At 33.9% G+C, this 16,282-nt stretch overlaps 1 protein-coding gene across 2 annotated transcripts; it reads right to left on the reverse strand.

Annotated features, from left to right (window-relative positions):
- Positions 1–9,563: 9,563 nt before the first annotated feature.
- Positions 9,564–16,076, reverse strand: LOC117906208. 2 transcript variants are annotated; one of them, XM_034819218.1, is made up of 7 exons: positions 14,685–16,074; positions 14,431–14,546; positions 12,757–13,266; positions 11,855–12,251; positions 11,616–11,766; positions 10,172–10,265; positions 9,564–10,062 (listed from the first exon to the last, which is right to left on the reverse strand). In XM_034819218.1, the coding sequence occupies exons 1-7, from the start codon at positions 15,669–15,671 to the stop codon at positions 9,945–9,947; spliced, it is 2,373 nt and encodes a 790-aa protein (XP_034675109.1). In that variant the 5' UTR covers positions 15,672–16,074; the 3' UTR covers positions 9,564–9,944. The 2 variants fall into 2 exon arrangements, with proteins under 2 accessions (XP_034675109.1, XP_034675180.1); XM_034819289.1 differs by lacking the exons at positions 9,564–10,062; positions 10,172–10,265 and having other exon boundaries at positions 11,656–11,774; positions 14,685–16,076.
- Positions 16,077–16,282: the final 206 nt, after the last annotated feature.

Raw genomic sequence — 16,282 nt, forward strand, 5'->3', positions numbered from 1 at the left:
ATGCCTTCTTAGATGATTCTAGCTTTTATCTTGTTATTATTAACTCTTTTTTGAATGATTTAGAGGAGGAAAAGCTATTAAGAGTTTTGAGGGAGCATAGGAAAGTTATTGGATGGACTATTGATGACATCAAGGGAATAAGCCCATCAATTTGTATGCAAAAGATCCTATTTGAATAAAGTTACAAGCCAACAGTTCAACCACAACGAAGATTAAATCCATCTATGCAAGAAGTGGTTAAGAAAGAGGTTTTGAAGCTTTTGGATGTAGGTATAATTTACCCAATCTGGGATAGTACATGGGTAAGTCCAATTCAAGTAGTTCCTAAGAAGAGAGGTATAACTGTAGTGAAGAATAATAATAACGAACTTATCCCCACAAGAATGATAACCGGTTGGATAGTTTGTATTGATTACCGAAAGCTTAATGATACCACAAGAAATGATCACTTTCCTTTACCCTTCATTGACCAAATGGTGGAGACTTTCCGGTCATGATTATTATTGTTTTCTAGATGGATATTTGGGATATAATCAAATCCCTATAGCACCGGAAGATCAAAAGAATACCACTTTTACATGCCCAGATGACATTTTTGCTTACCGACGAATGCCATTCGGTTTGTGCAATGCTCCAGCCACTTTTCAACGTTGCATGATGTCCATTTTCTCCGATAATGATTGAAAAATGCATTGAAGTGTTTATGGATGATTTTTCTATTTTTGGTTCTTCTTTTGATGATTGTCTTTCTAATCTTTCTTTGGTTTTGCAGCGATGTGTTGACACCTTGGTTTTAAATTGGGAAAATGCCATTTTATGGTAAGAGAAGGTATTGTGTTAGGACATCGAATTTCTGTAAAAGGAATGGAGGTGGATCGTGACAAGATAGATGTGATTGAGAAGCTACCACCACTTACAAATGTTAAGGGAGTTAGAAGTTTTCTTGGTCATGCAGGATTGTATAGAAGATTCATTAAGGATTTTTCAAAAATTTCTAAACCTCTTTGTGATTTATTGGCTAAGGATGTAGTTTTTTATTTTTCTAAAGAATGTTTAAATGCTTTTGAAACTCTTAAGTCTAAACTGATATCTTCTCCTGTTATTGTTGCACCTGATTGGGAAGTGCCTTTTACATTGATGTGTGATGCTAGTGACTTTGCTATAGGTGTTGTTTTAAGGCAGTGGAAAGGTAAAAATTTTCACGTGATTTATTATGCTAACAAGGTTTTACCATCAAGAGCAATAGACGTTCATCATCCATCAAAGAGAACTTTTACAATGAATGGGCAACGATTGAAGCACTATTTGGGAGGAAATTTTAACAGCGAAAGGGTGTCTGTTGTGCTTTCAATTCCAAAGTAGAAGAGTGGGGAAAGTCTAGATAACGACTTAAATTTTAGCGCTTTTCGGGAGGCAACCCGATTTATTTTGAACAAATTTTATTTTCGAATCTTGAATTATTTTTAGTTGTTAGGATTTTTATTAATTTTGTTTTTATTTTGTTTCAAAGTTAATTTAGTTAGTGAATTTTTAGAGTTAATTGTTTGGTAGTTTAGGATTAATTTTTTTTTTAACTACTTTTCCTTTATTTTCAGGAGAAAAAGGGCTTTTTACATACCCAGTGAAAGGAGCTGCGGCGGGAGGCATTGAGTGCCACGGCTGATTCTTCAAAGGTTGCTCATAAGAGGACCCGAGGCTAAATAGCCGCGGCTGGTAAGGCTTTGCACCGCAGCGGTCACCCCCATTGAACTTCTCTTGTAAAAATTAGGGCTTTGCACTGTAGTAGAAAGACTTGAGCGCCGCTGCGCGATAAGTAAGTGGGTGTTTTAAAAGGGCCATTTTCCTTCATTTTTCATGAATAGTTTTTCTCATTTTCTTATCTTTTCTCCACTTTCTTTTTATTTTTCGATCCTAATCATATTTAAACTTCGAATTCTTTGTTTTCTTTTGGGATTACTCACGGGTTTTGGAGATTTGTCAAGATTGAAGCTTCATTCGGTGTAATTTTGGAAGGAAAATCGCAGATCCAGTCCATCTTCTTGTTGGGTCACGATTTGGGATGATTGTTTCTACCTTTTTGCTACAATTTGGACACCACTAAATGAGAAAGGAGCGATTTTTCGATGTGCACCAAAAATTCATCAAAAAAGGAGTTTTTATTTTCCTTCCTTTTCCTTACTTTATTTTCTTTCGTTCATTGAAGGCAATGAAAGTAATTAAGTTTGGGGGGAACGATTCATTTCTTCTGGGTTTAGCTAAGTTCAGTTAAAAATGTTTTTTTTTTTTTTTTTAACTTCTTGATTTTTTAGCATTATTTTTTGAGTTGATTCATATAGTCAATGATAATATCTTGATTGCTATGATACATGGTTGTTGAGATGGAATTTGATATTACTTAGATTTTGAGGATAATTTGGATGTTTGTTCTATTTGGATTTGAGATTCAATGTTGATCTAGTATGGTGATTTCGATAACGATCCTGTTTTGCATGCTTAGAGACATTTTATTTAGACAATTGTGGATGATTAGAGATCTCAACAAATTTTAGAGCTTGGCCGATTGTTACTCAAGGCAAAATCCTAGATTTTCATGTTACTTAGGAGATGATTTAGGCCATTTTTGGATCGTTTGAGTTTTTCTTACCTTACCCAGAATATTTTGTCTGCTAGTTACCTATTTGAGCCCTTTTATATAATGATACCCTTATTTTTCTTTCTTTAAACCTATCTTCCTACCTATTTTAAGCCTAAACACTTATCCTTACCCTTGATGAGAACATTTACATGTTTGTTATTTATTTTGTTTAAGAGTGAAAGTATCTTATTAAGGAAAGAATGGAAATGTGTATTGTTAACCCAGTTATAATAGAGAAATAAGTTTGGGGTTTTTGAAGAATAAAAGGAAGAGTGTGCATAAAAAAAAAATGGCATTAGTGGTGAAATATGAGCACGAAAGAAAGAAAAAGTATGAAAAGTTTCAAGATGATATGAAGTGATGTTAGTATTAAAAGCTCTTAAGTCTATTACAGTTTGTTCAATTATGAGTGTTCTCATGCTTTGAATTTATCCTTTCCATTCTTTGTGAGCCAACACCTTAGCCTAACATTACAAGCTTATTAAAGACCTTTTAATCTGAGGTAACATGATGAATCCACATTAGTGGAGAGTAACAAGAAAGCCAAGCCTATGAGATTTGATATCATACATTACTTGTTAGAGGTCGACTTTGTCTATAATTATTTTTATAAAATTATCTAGGTAGTAGAATTGATTGTTTGAAAGGTTGCTTACTTGGATTTTTCAAAAGATTGAATGGAATGAATGTCTGAGTAATCCTTCTAATTTTTTTAATGTTCGATAGATTCTTGACAGCTTTGTGTTATTAGTAATTTTTGAGACAATATTATTAATTAAACTTGACGAATGAATTTGATTTTGGAAGTTTGAGAAGTTTTGAGTCTTGATTTAGTTTGTGATTTAATTGTTTTTAGAATATTTTTAGGTTAGATTTATTTTGTTTTTGCTCGAGGACTAGCAAAATGTTAAGTTTGGGGGAATTTGATAAATCGATTTAGGGCGACTTATTATCTATGATTTAACTTGATATTTCATTAGTTTAAGAGTAATTTTATCTCAACAATCATTATTTTTATTGTTTTAGGTCTCCAATAGCCAAGAGTATGAAAAGGGAGCAATATAAGGCAAAATTGGAAGAAAAATATGAAGTTCGGCGAAAATGTGAAAACTACCACGGCGGGAGCTCTCAAGCATCACCGCGGCCTCTTACGTGACAATCTGCGTAACTCACCCGAGAGGAAAGCATCGTTGCGGGAAGGACTTAAGCGCCGCAGCGTACGCATGTGGAAAATCATAGTTAGGGACCCAAGACAAACCCATCGTGGCAAAAGACACTAAGCACCGCGGCCCGATATTTAAAATTTGAAAATTATTCGTCCTTATCTCATTATGTTCAGATCCGAATTAGGTGGGACGTCAGTTTACGATACTAGGGCTATAAATAGATGAAAGTAGGGTTTATTTGTGGATCTTGGAGACCTGGGAGAAGGAGGATCTTGAAGACCTAGGAGAAGAGAGAGCTTGGAGAACAAGAAGGGGATTTGCAGATTTCCTTCTATTTTTCTAGTTTATTCTTCCATTTTTTTTATAATTGTAATTCAGGATGTTTGTTCTTCATCTTAAGATGAACTAATTTCCTTTGTCTAAGGCTGAGATGTAGCTCAATCACGATTTATGTTTTTGATTGGTTTAAATTAATTCTCTGTTTTGCATCAATTTATTTGTGTATCTATTCTGCGCTTAATGCTCTCAATTCTTAAGGGCCCAAGTTTTGATTGATTTTATGATTTAGGTTGATAACGAGAGTTAGAATCTAAATTAGATCCATAGAATAGATTACATTAGAATGAATAAATAGTAAAGATACATTACCATGTTCTAAGAGATTAATAGTTAAATCTATAATAATTCCATAGATCTTAATTACTCCTTTAGACTTAAATTCACATAGAGATATGTTGGGTTAGTAATTTAAGGAGCAATATGATATATTTTGAGAGAAAATATTGGTTGGCTTAGGGAATTAAATCTCCAAATAAAGCATAACAGGAATTAGGTCAAGCAATCAATTGCATGAAAAGTGTTTGTAGTGAAATCAAAAGCCCTAGATCGTTTAAATCATAAGAGTTTGAATTTATTTTCTTTAATTGTTTAAGTTGCTTTCTTCCACAACTTTAAATATTCGATTGATCAAATAGTAGTAGAAATAATAAATTTTAGTAATTAGTAGCGTAGTCCTTGTGGGTTCGATATCCGTACTTAGGTACAATTATATTACTTTAACGATTCGTATACTTGCGAACCAACATATCAATACACACTAGTGTACTCACCATAGGAAACTCATCCCAATGGCTAAAATCAATCATCCCTTCAATTAAGAGGTGATGCACTACAACCTCTACTGGGTTGCATAAGCCCATGAACTAGTTGTGACCAAGTCATCTATTTGCAAAAAACCCATGACTTGGATCTTCTGTGCAACTTCCAATGCACCTAGGTTACGTATAATGCAAAAGATGAAAACATAATGCATAAAAATAGGATAGATAAAAGTGAACCAGAACTTTATTAATAAATAAAATCTAAAAGTTTATTACATCATATTATGCTTTTAAGGGTTCTATCCTAACACCTTATTATAATCAAGAAAGATAAAAACACTTGTACTCACTGTTTTCTTACTCCTTATGTATCTTTAGATAATGTGCCCTTCACTTTTTAGTGTTTTACTCATGCTCTTCTATTTTAAGGTACATTGGAACTCGTTAGTTGGCCTTAAGGAAAGGAAGTTCTAGGTTGTCATTGGATTTTTTTACTATTGAGTACATTCCAAATGGGACTATAGATTGGTTGAAGGCTTGGTTAATTGCTAAGGGGTATACTCAAACTTATGACATGAATTATTTTTATACTTTTTCTCTTGTTGCTCATCTTAATTCAATATGCATTACAATTTTCATAGTTATTAATTTTGTGTTGAGCCTACAATAGTTAGATGTGGAAAATGCATCTTACATGGTGATTTTAATAAGGAACTCTATATGGAGCAACCATCAAGGTTTGTTACTCAAGTGGAGTTAAGAGTTAGAATTTGCAAACTAAATAAGGTTATTTATGTATTAAAGCAATATCCATGAGCTTGGTTATATAAATTGGGTACTATTCTTCTATCATTTGGTGTTAGAAGATGTAATTTTGGTAACTCATTATTTATTCTCAAGAGGGACACTAGCATAATAGCACTCATTGTGTATATGGATGATATTATTATTTCTTGTAGTGATGTTACAAGTATTAAAGAAGTAAAAGGTTAGTTGAAGAGGACCTTTCAACCAAAGGATCTTGTGTTATTTCATTACTTACTAGGCATTGAGGTTGCACATAGTAGAGGTGAGATTGTTTTGTCCTAAAGGAAGTATATATTGGATTTGCTTAATGAAACTGACACTACTCGTATTGACACTCTTATGGAGCAAAATGTGAATCTTAATGGAGATGATGGCCTTGTGTTTTCAACTAAATGAAGATATAATAGTCTTGTAGCAAGCTCAATAACTAGATGAGAAAGCTCAATAACTAGATGCAATTACCTAAATCCATCAAAGCAATATTTCCATCATTGCAAGTATGTAAAAATGTCTAATATTAATAAGATGATATTAGAATTAATCTCAGCCACGATTGCCTTCTTAGGATACATTGCTTTTTCTTTTTTCATGGATTTATGAAGTTTGATTTTATATATGCATTTTAACCTTAATTTCATCATAAGAGATCTTCAAGAATTGTACTATAAAGTATTTTTACTAATATGCTAGTATATATGAACATGAATAGTTGGATACAATATATTTAGAACTTTATTATTGTTATTTTTTTTTTTAGAATTCATTCTATAGCTATGCACAGGTTAGATTGTTGGTGTTATGATATAAGAAAAAAGTTCAAAATCTTAATTCATGCATTCTAAACATGATCTATACATATATACAATGTTTTCAGAACCGGACCGGTCATCGAACCGAAAAAGTTACCGGTTCACTGGTTGGACCGGTGGCCAAACCGGTGACGTCATTAATATATAATTTATATATTATTAAAAATAAAAATAATTATAAATAATTTAAAATATATATGAATAAATTAAAATTCAATAATATTATTTTATATCTTTGATATTATCAAATTAAATCATATTAATATTTTAAATTTTATTAAATGAAATATGTATAATATTTAAATGTGAATATATTAAAAATGAAAATTTAAACTAATTTTATAATTTTTAAAAATATTATATTATTTTTATTTAATATTATTAAAAATTTAAAATCTTATATATATTGTTTTTTTTTTGACATATCACATAACAAAATGCATGTTGTCAAGTGGTGTTTTAGGTAGACTACAGGACCGGAGGTTCAAGGTTCAAACCCTCTTGGTGGAGATTTGTTATGTTTTTTTCAACTCTTATAGAAGCCATCCTCACTGTAGGCAAAGACACAACCTAGTCTTGTGGGCTCAAGACTCAGCCCATAAAATGGTTGGGGTAGGTGTGTGGGCTTTGTCATAAAACAGGCCCAGCATGGGCTTTAGTTAAAAACATTTAAATTATATGGAATCCTTCCATGATTACAAAATGAGGGGTACCTTCAACCGTTCGGTTCGTTTAGAATTCCACCGGGTCACCGGTCCGCTGGTTTAGGCGTGGCCAGACCATAAAAATTTTCATGATTAAGAATAAGCTTTTGTCATGAATTTTCCTCTGAGCTTAAATGTAATAATTTGCAATTAAATTTTTTTTTTTATGCATAAAAAGAATTTTTCACTATGAACAATTTTTCTTTTAGATAGTGACATTTTGCCATTATTTTATTTTTCCTAATAAAAAATAATTAGTACTCACCAGAATTGTAGCAATGAATCCATCACAAATTTTTGTTCCAAAAATTCTTTTACCATAAAATATCATTTTTTTTACTCATGAATTAATTGGCAACAAAATCTCATATTCGGTAATGAGTCATGCTTCTTCCTCCCATTTTCATCATGGTTTTAACCACATGCCTATAACCTTGTGGTGATTGAATGTATGAAAAAAGAAATTTGTATGTATTAGAGGTAAAAAAAAAAAAAAAATCTTCTTGATCACCACTTTCCATGTTAACAAGTTGCAAAAAAAAAAAAAAAATGATAGAAATGATAAGAAAAATAATATTATTATAATGAATAATTTTACCAAACATACTTAAGTTATATTTTATTAGCTTGACATAACATGAAATGGGATAAATGAAGGGATCGATAATATATCATATAACATTTTTTTTTTTTTTTGTAATAAGATATGATAAGTTATCTCATCACTTATTATATCTAATCCAATGTTTTCAGAATCAGACCAGTCATTAAATTGAAAAAGTTATCGATTCACAGTTCATCAGTTGAACTGACAATCAAATTACAATTAAACTGAGAATTTCATAAATATATATTTTATATATTATTAAAATTAAAAAAAAATAAACTCAAATTAGAAATTTTAAAAATTAATATAAAATGAAAATAAATTAAACAAAAATATAAAATCTAAACAAAATGTGGAAATGATTCGAATATAAATTGATTTAATGAAAAATGAATAATAAATAATGAATATTCAATAAATCAATATGCAATAAAATATTAAATATTAAAACAAAAATTAAAATGCAATATTCCAACTTTGCAACTCTAGTGGGTGATTTGGAGGATTGTCGACAGCGGGTCTGATGGTGGTAGTTGCTCCAACAATGGTGCAGTGGAGGAGAGTGCAGGGTGAAGAGGGAGCAAGGGGCAGCGACAGGTTAGGGTTGCTGGGGAGGAGAGGGAAGAGAGGGGGTGGGGAAGGATATGTTTCATACTCAACAAAATGGGCTCATTTTGATGAAGAAAAAATAAAATAAATAAAACAACTTTGAACTGTTTAATTCGGAACAGGCCTTGATTCACCAGTTTGACCGTTAGTTCATTCAATTTGCGACTCTTCTAAACCCTAAACAACTTAAATCACCAAACCAAATTAAAACGGTGATCGACCGACAATTGGACCAATTGGACAAGTCGATTGGGTTTTTAAAATCATGATATAATCTTCAATCAAACGTGAGATATGATAATTAGTAGAATTATTATTCACCATTTTTTATATCTTTTATAAATAGATATATTAATCCTAAGGTATAGGATATGTATATTGCATGTATCATAATTTTTTTTTTGTTTTATCAATCCTTTTTTTTTTCATAACACCAATTTTATAAAATAAAATTTTTTTATTAAAAAAATTAAGTTATGATTAAAAAAAGAACTAAAAAATTTTATGAAATAATACTAGTATATCTACTATTTAACACACACATATCTATATATTATTTTTATATATTGAATAACATAATATAATTTTTTTTAATTTAAAATATTTTAATACTAAATATTGTCAATAAATAAACAAATAGTTATTTATTAAATTTTAAATTATAGAACAATTTCTAAATAACATTAAACATAAAAGAAATTTCATTTTTTTAATATCAAATATTAGGAGACTATAATTTTTTTTTTTTTTAACAAATATGGAACATTAAATATAATATATACTTTGTTCATTTTACAAACTAAATACAAGTATAACATAGAATAAGATAATTGATGAAAAAATTTATCCATCCCATTACCAACCAAACATAGAAATTGATATAATATCCTCTTTTTTTATCTTATCACATATCATATCCAACGACCTAAACATTGCCTAAGATATCATGTTCATCAGATATAATATTCAAATAAATCATATTTAATTGTAAAGAATATCCTTTGTAAAGTCAACCAAATGTAGCCTTAATGCGTTTAATTCATTAACCTGAAATCAGCGAGTTCAAAGAAAAGTACTCTCACTATACTCGTACCAAATAGGGAGGGCACTGGAAAGAAAGCATTCATCATTCTATGAGACTTCTCTATTCCATTCAATGTTAAACCGAAATCAGATCTTCACAAGACCCTCAAAATCAGAGAGAAGACCAACCCTATTTGATGTGTAAAATGACTTACAATGTACAGGGAATGGATTGTTAAATCTCATTATTTTTCCCCTCAAACAAAATATACAGAGTAGATTTCCAGACAAGAAACCTGATCAATGTGTAATGACTTGTCATGTACTACTACAAACAGATGTTTGGCACGGCACCTAGCACAAATAGCAAGTAAATAAACCGTATCTATTAGTAAATATATTCATTTTCCAGATTGTGTCATTAACTCAATTTTTTTTTTCTTTTTGCTAATAAAGACGGTCCTCTGGAGCAAGAACCTAGTGTCTATGCATTAGCATATGCCTGCACAACATCAACAATTGAAGCTCTACAGATTGGGCATTTCCCAGTGCTCGACTGCAATTCATGGGCGCACTTGAGACAGGTACACATGTGACCACATCTGAAAGACATGACAAAAGTTTTATCGCAAGATGAGTCCTCATCATGCTAAAAGTTGGAAGTGAGAATTTAAATTTTTAAAAGAAAGCTTGGCTTCAAAAGCAACTTACCTGTATAAAAGTGAGTCGATTTTCTTTTCATAACAAAGACAGCAATTTCCTTTCCTTGGTGCTGAGTTGAGTGATTTCTTCCCCTGCCTTCCAACTGCGATAAAAATTGAAAGTTGTTCATTGAGACAGAAAGAGTGAGATTTTACGAGTACTTGGAGCATATCAGCCCAATCATTTTCATTTTGGGCTCTGATTAAAAAACAAAATGGAACTGTATTTGTTGTTGCACCATGAGAGTTATTAACTGTTGGACAGAAGAAAATGACATCTTCATGGCCAAAGCCTGCTGCAATCAAAATATTTTTCTTCTGCTCCTACTTCTTTCACCATAGTCATCACTATTAGACCCAGAATACAATTGGTACATTTCAACAACTCTACCATAGTCACCCACCACTTATTAGTTATTATTACCATAACTACTTACTTACACACAGCTGCCTTTTGATGCCACCATGGCCACCTCTTCTTCAAATGACTAGCAAATGAACCTACCAATCTCACCCCATTAATACCATTCCATCACCACTGGTCTTAGTGAACACACACATTGTTTTCACATAGAAAATTACTGCTTTTTTTGCTTGGCCAGAAGAAAGTAAACAAGTTGTCTTCTTGCCTACTAGAAATCTTGAGCCAGTCTATGCATCATTATGAATATCTTTTAATCTTATACACTACTGTTGGATGAGAGTAAACACTAAATAGCAGACACCCTATCAGGGCTACAATAACCCCTTTCAAAAAGTAACATCTTGAATCTGAGCATGATCTGGATCCTACAATGTCTATACTAAAACATTATAATGATTAGATTGTTTCAGACAAAATAATTTTAGAATACTAGTTTAGACAACTTCTTTTCAGAAGTTCAGAAAGATGAGTTTCTAATACTGTTCAAAATCATTGAATCATCATTGTTTTTAGCACCAGACAATCTTCTGTGTGTTGTGGTTCCTGCAGTACTTGGCATATATACCACATGCCCCTACATTGTCCTTTTGTAGAAAAACTTCTGAGTGTTTTCAAGTATGTGTGAATAAGGAAACAAAAACAAGAAGACAACAAAAAAAGAAACCATATTAGGTCAAACTTCCATGAGTCTTCTATAATTTTTTTCATCACTTCAATAAAGAAGCCTCCTTATTTGTAACCAATTTTTTAGGCTCTATTTGGATCATGAAAAGTGTAAGGGAGAAGATGAGAGAAAGGTAAAAGGAAATGAAATAAAAAGGGAAGGAAAATAAACAATGAGTTTGAGCTTAACAAATTCTTTGTCAGATCCTTCTCCAACTTTATGCACCTTTTTTATATAGAGAAAACAGAAGAATTTAAATTATACAAGTTTTCAATTAATTTTGGTTATATTTCGTTTTTCTTTGCATTTTCCATGGGAAGCCAAGTTAGAGATAAGAAACTAGCACATTCAACTTTCTCAACTCACCAGAATGACTTGCAGCTGAAACCTTCTGCTTCATGAATTGTTGCAATTTTACCTGCATATTCATGCAGCAATTTATTGATTTTCGTAGCTCAGCCATCTCATGATGGAGTTGCTTCATTTGTCCTCTCAAATCATATATGAGATCCATTTCCTGTAAGTCTAGAAACATTATTCCATTGGCCAGACAGACATTCAAGAACCTTATCCAACATTAATTGCAAGTAGATAGGAGAACTCACAATTGAAGGACGACTAGTAATGGAAGATGATTGTGGACTACCCTGATAGTAAAATTGAGGTGCAGATGGGGAAGCAGATGGGGATAGAGATGGATGTAGTTGCAAAGATGAAGAAGGAACTTGATCAGAATCATCACTAACTTCCTGATTTTGAAACTGACCCCCTGACCTGAATAAAGATGGAGAAGGCAACTGCAATGATGATGTATCTTCATTGAAATAATCACTTGTGTTGCAGCTCTGATGCACAACAGAAATCTCTTGTCTTCTTCTTTCTTCTTCTAACTCTACTTCTCTTTGACTACCCTCTGGATGCAGTTGTTGCTGTAAGTGAGACGTCATCAATTGGTCCATCCTCTCCCGGAAGTCACTTGCTAGAAAAGTTGAGACTCTTCTTCTGCACATAGAAATTAGAATGTTAAATTGCAGTGAGCATAACTACATGCTTCAGAAAGCCAATTTACAGTTAGCATGGTCCCACATATTATCTTCCATTATGGTACTGAACATACCACATTTAGATCTTCATTGATCCATTTGCTTCTCCAATTTAGGTCAATATACCCTGGGTTCTGATCATTATATCCTACTTTTACATTTTTGTCTTTGCTTCCAGCTACAGTTACTTGGCCACGCTTAATGCATAAATGTCTATGTTGTTATTGTTGTGTGTGGGTGTGTGCATTTGCATGGGAGAGTTTCATGTTGAAAAGCTTCTGCTTGATTGTCCCAAAGCATTTGTTTAATTTCATTTCTCTTGCCCTTTCAGACTCTGTTTCTTGTCGCACCATTTACATTGTTGTTCTTTTAGCTACCAATGGCCTAGTTTTTATGAGCTTAAAAGTATATTAGAAGAAAGAAACATGGAAGAAATTAAGAGATAAAAACAGAACTTGGCATACCTTTCAAGGAGTTGTCGTATCTCCTCATTGTCCGAGTTACTTTCAAGCATCTCCTGGTACCATGCTTGCCTGAGATCTTCCCAATATCTCCGTGGGCGAGAAATTTCACTAAACCAGTCATAATGGGTTCCAAATAAATTCAGTTCTCCAACCTCTTCTTCTTCTGCATTAATATTCATATCCCAATTATTCAAGGTTGTCATTCTATCGGCAGTTTCTTGCTCTTGTGAGTCAAGACTGCCAACCTCAAAGCTTGGCCCTTGCCATGTATCTGAACTTGGACCAGCATCTTCCTGAACATATTCTGTTGCATATGACATCAACTGCTCTGCTGAGGTTGTACTCTGTGGCTCACTAGTACTGACTTCCTGACGATGAATGTCTTCACTGATCTGATTGGAAGTAGGAGAATTTTCAAAAGCCAGGGTGTTATTTGGAGGGCTTCTTGAATTTGGAACACAACTTTGGGCTGTCACACTACCATGCTCAACTCCTGTGCTAAATCTCTCCCTGAATTTAGTTTAGGTTCCATGTTAACGAAAAAATTAGATTGTAATCCTACTAATAAAACATCAAGAGCATATGTTGAATAAGGGCTTCAAGAAGGTTAAAGTTTTCCAAAAATCCCAGTAACTATTCCATTTAGTAAGGCTTCTCTACATTATTTCAGTGGCTCTGCAAGTCCTGACGACTCTTTAAAATTCATTTTCATATAAGTTTGAGAACTTATTGGATGTATAGAATCTCCTCACTAGCTTTCTTGAGTTAGCCATGTAACTCAAGGCTATCCCACCATTATGCCTAACTCCTGTACTATATTTGTCACTGAATTTTATCTAGATTCCATTGCGGTTCAACTAATTTTGAGAGAATATCTCATTGGCTTCAACAAGGCCAAAGGTCTGAATAAGTAATCACCCCTCAATTCAAACTAAGACTTATCAACTGGAAGGGCTGGTGAATATTCAAGGTTCATCTTCATATGAATTTTAGTTGTAGCTGTTAGGCCACTTACAACCTAATGGAGAGCAATTAACAATTCCCCCACTCTACAGCAATTAATATAATATAGAGCATTTTGGATAAGCAGTGATATTGTAAAACTCATATGCTGTCAATCTACAATGAAAATCCCAAGATCCAGAATTTAATAAGATAAATCTATTTACCATTTTGATTCTTCTTCAATAGGGGAGATTACATCAAGGTAAATGTATTTAAGAATTCTTATAAGTGCTCATATAATTTTTTAATGCTCTCCTCCTTACCAATGTCCGCTAAACAACAGTTGGTTAAAATTGCACAGGACATCATATTTCATTAATTTCTTTACGTTGAATAAAGAAACAGCCTAAACCCTCATGCGTTGAAACTAGCATCTTATCACATTCTATTGAGTGATTGTAGTAAGTCTCCTCCATGGTGTAATGCCTTTTGTTTCTAGTTTTGCATACCACAGAAAAATATTCCGAACCCTCAAAGCATAGAATGCATTATTTTTATCTTTTCATAGGGAATAACAGGTTCAACAATCAAGGATAATTCAAAGTAGCTGAATCACTTTGCAAATGTATTGCATCAAGGAAGGATGATGATCAAATTGAATAAACAATTTCCTGATCATCCTAAGACAGATTAAGTCAATGCATATGTGAAAACAGAAAAGAATTTTACCTGAGAAGCATGATGCCAGATCCTTGTGACGGGCCCAATTCAGATCCTCTTGACATTGGCCGCAGTTGATCATGTACTGTCATTCCCTGGTGTAGGAATCTAAGCCTAAGCATTGACTGTTTATAAAGCACAACACAACATAATAAATATGTATCTTCAAATCGAAGAAATAAACATATTAAGACAAAGTTTCTTTGGTAAGATTGTGGTTAAATTTTTGCGTAAATGAATGGTTTGAATGCAAAAAGCTTTACCTGAATGCGACCTCGATGCGGGAACCTTGAAACTGCTTGACAGTCCGCCACGCGGCCAAGCTCCCTCTGCCTGTCGTGCTCCATTTGCGTAAGCAAATTGATATATGCTTGTCTCCCCCTTAGCCGGGGAGAAGTCACAACTGGCTGCTCGTGGTCATTGTCGTCGCTGCAACACATTAAGGAATTCTGGGCTCGATGTTTGCCGGATGTCAACCTCCTAATGATATCTGCAACTCTAACCCTCTCATTTTCTCCAGCATCAGAATCCTGACCCTGTGATGATAAAGGTTGGTCGCTGGGGGCTGTTCTCTCAGAATCCCAATCTGGATATGAATCGCCGTTATTTGTGTGAGTATCATATCTTTCACCAGCGGGTTCACAAACTTCGGAGGGCCTTGAGGAAGGTTCTTCAGCAATTTCAGTGTAGCTAAAGCCAGAGTTGGTCCTGCTAACAGCCAAGGAATTCAAACTATCGGAGCGACTGACCCTTGCCTCCCACATTTGAACCAGGGAAGAAGCTCCAAGATTGGGGACATCGGGGGAATTACTGGATTGAGAGGGGGAATGGTCTGGCGGAAATTGGGATGGAGACAGGAGCTGGGCCTCGTGGGTATGTCTCTCAGTGGTGGATACCGTTTCTTGGGCTTGCCGAGTGACCCATTGATCCATAATTTCCGACTCCCTCCCGCTCATGTCCTTTGATTTTTCCTCCCTGTTGGTGCGGAAAGAGAGGCTACGGCGACGGTGACGAATCCCCTGTTGTTGGGGAATCCAACAATAGAAGGCAGCAGGAGGAGGATGAGAATTTTCGTCGGAGGGGATGATCGAAATGCTGGGGCGGGCGTGATCCCTAACGAATACTTTGAGGTTGTTGTGGAAAGCAGCTTGGGCATTGCTGTCTCTGCAGGGGGGTTCCCGACGATTGTGATCTCTGAGAACACAGCCAAATGGTGAAGACGAAGCGATTTCCACTTGCGAAGACGCCATATTAGGAGGTATGCAATGGAATTAATTGTTTGGGAAACATATGAAATTGACTGCAAAAGAGGCCATCTCAAAGATATCTCTGAAAAGGCTTCTCCCAGACCCTAAAATTGGGATTATGGAGGAGAGAAACACCAACTATTTCTTTGCACATCCTCAACCACTTGTTTAGCTCATGCCCTATTATTAGAATCCACTACTATGAAACCGGTTTTTTTGATAAGAGAGAAGGAGAGAACCAGTAAAAACAAAATTGAGCCCACAAAACAAAACAAAACCATAAAAAGGAAAAGCAGAGAGGAGATAGTAATGGCCATGGAGGACTGCCGTGATCATATCAACTGTAGTTCAGTGAGAAAAGGAGGGAGAGAGACGTTGGAATTTAGCCGTTGCGAATTCTTTGCAAAGGGCCATGGCGCCCACAACAACCCCACCATATTCATGTTACTTGTTATATACTATAATAGTGGAGTGGAGCCTCACTTCCTATATTGTGACAGGACTCATCATTCTATAAAGCAAGGCTACTGAGTCAAATTCGCCCGTTTGGTCAAAAATTATATAAAGCTTTTTTTTTTTTTCAGACAACATCAAATAATTCTTTCTTTTAATAT

The sequence above is a fragment of the Vitis riparia genome, chromosome 1 (genome assembly GCF_004353265.1).
Source record: "Vitis riparia cultivar Riparia Gloire de Montpellier isolate 1030 chromosome 1, EGFV_Vit.rip_1.0, whole genome shotgun sequence".
NCBI classification, from domain to species: domain Eukaryota; kingdom Viridiplantae; phylum Streptophyta; class Magnoliopsida; order Vitales; family Vitaceae; genus Vitis; species Vitis riparia.

Bases quoted from the DNA above. Each gene is read 5' to 3' on its own strand.
- LOC117906208 (XM_034819218.1), bottom strand. From the start codon at position 15,671: ATGGCGTCTTCGCAAGTGGAAATCGCTTCGTCTTCACCATTTGGCTGT. The intron at 12,252-12,756 runs GTATGCCAAGTT...TTCTATGTGCAG, and splicing joins ATACGACAACTCCTTGAAAG to AAGAAGAGTCTCAACTTTTC. The intron at 11,767-11,854 runs GTGAGTTCTCCT...CTAGACTTACAG, and splicing joins TTACTAGTCGTCCTTCAATT to GAAATGGATCTCATATATGA.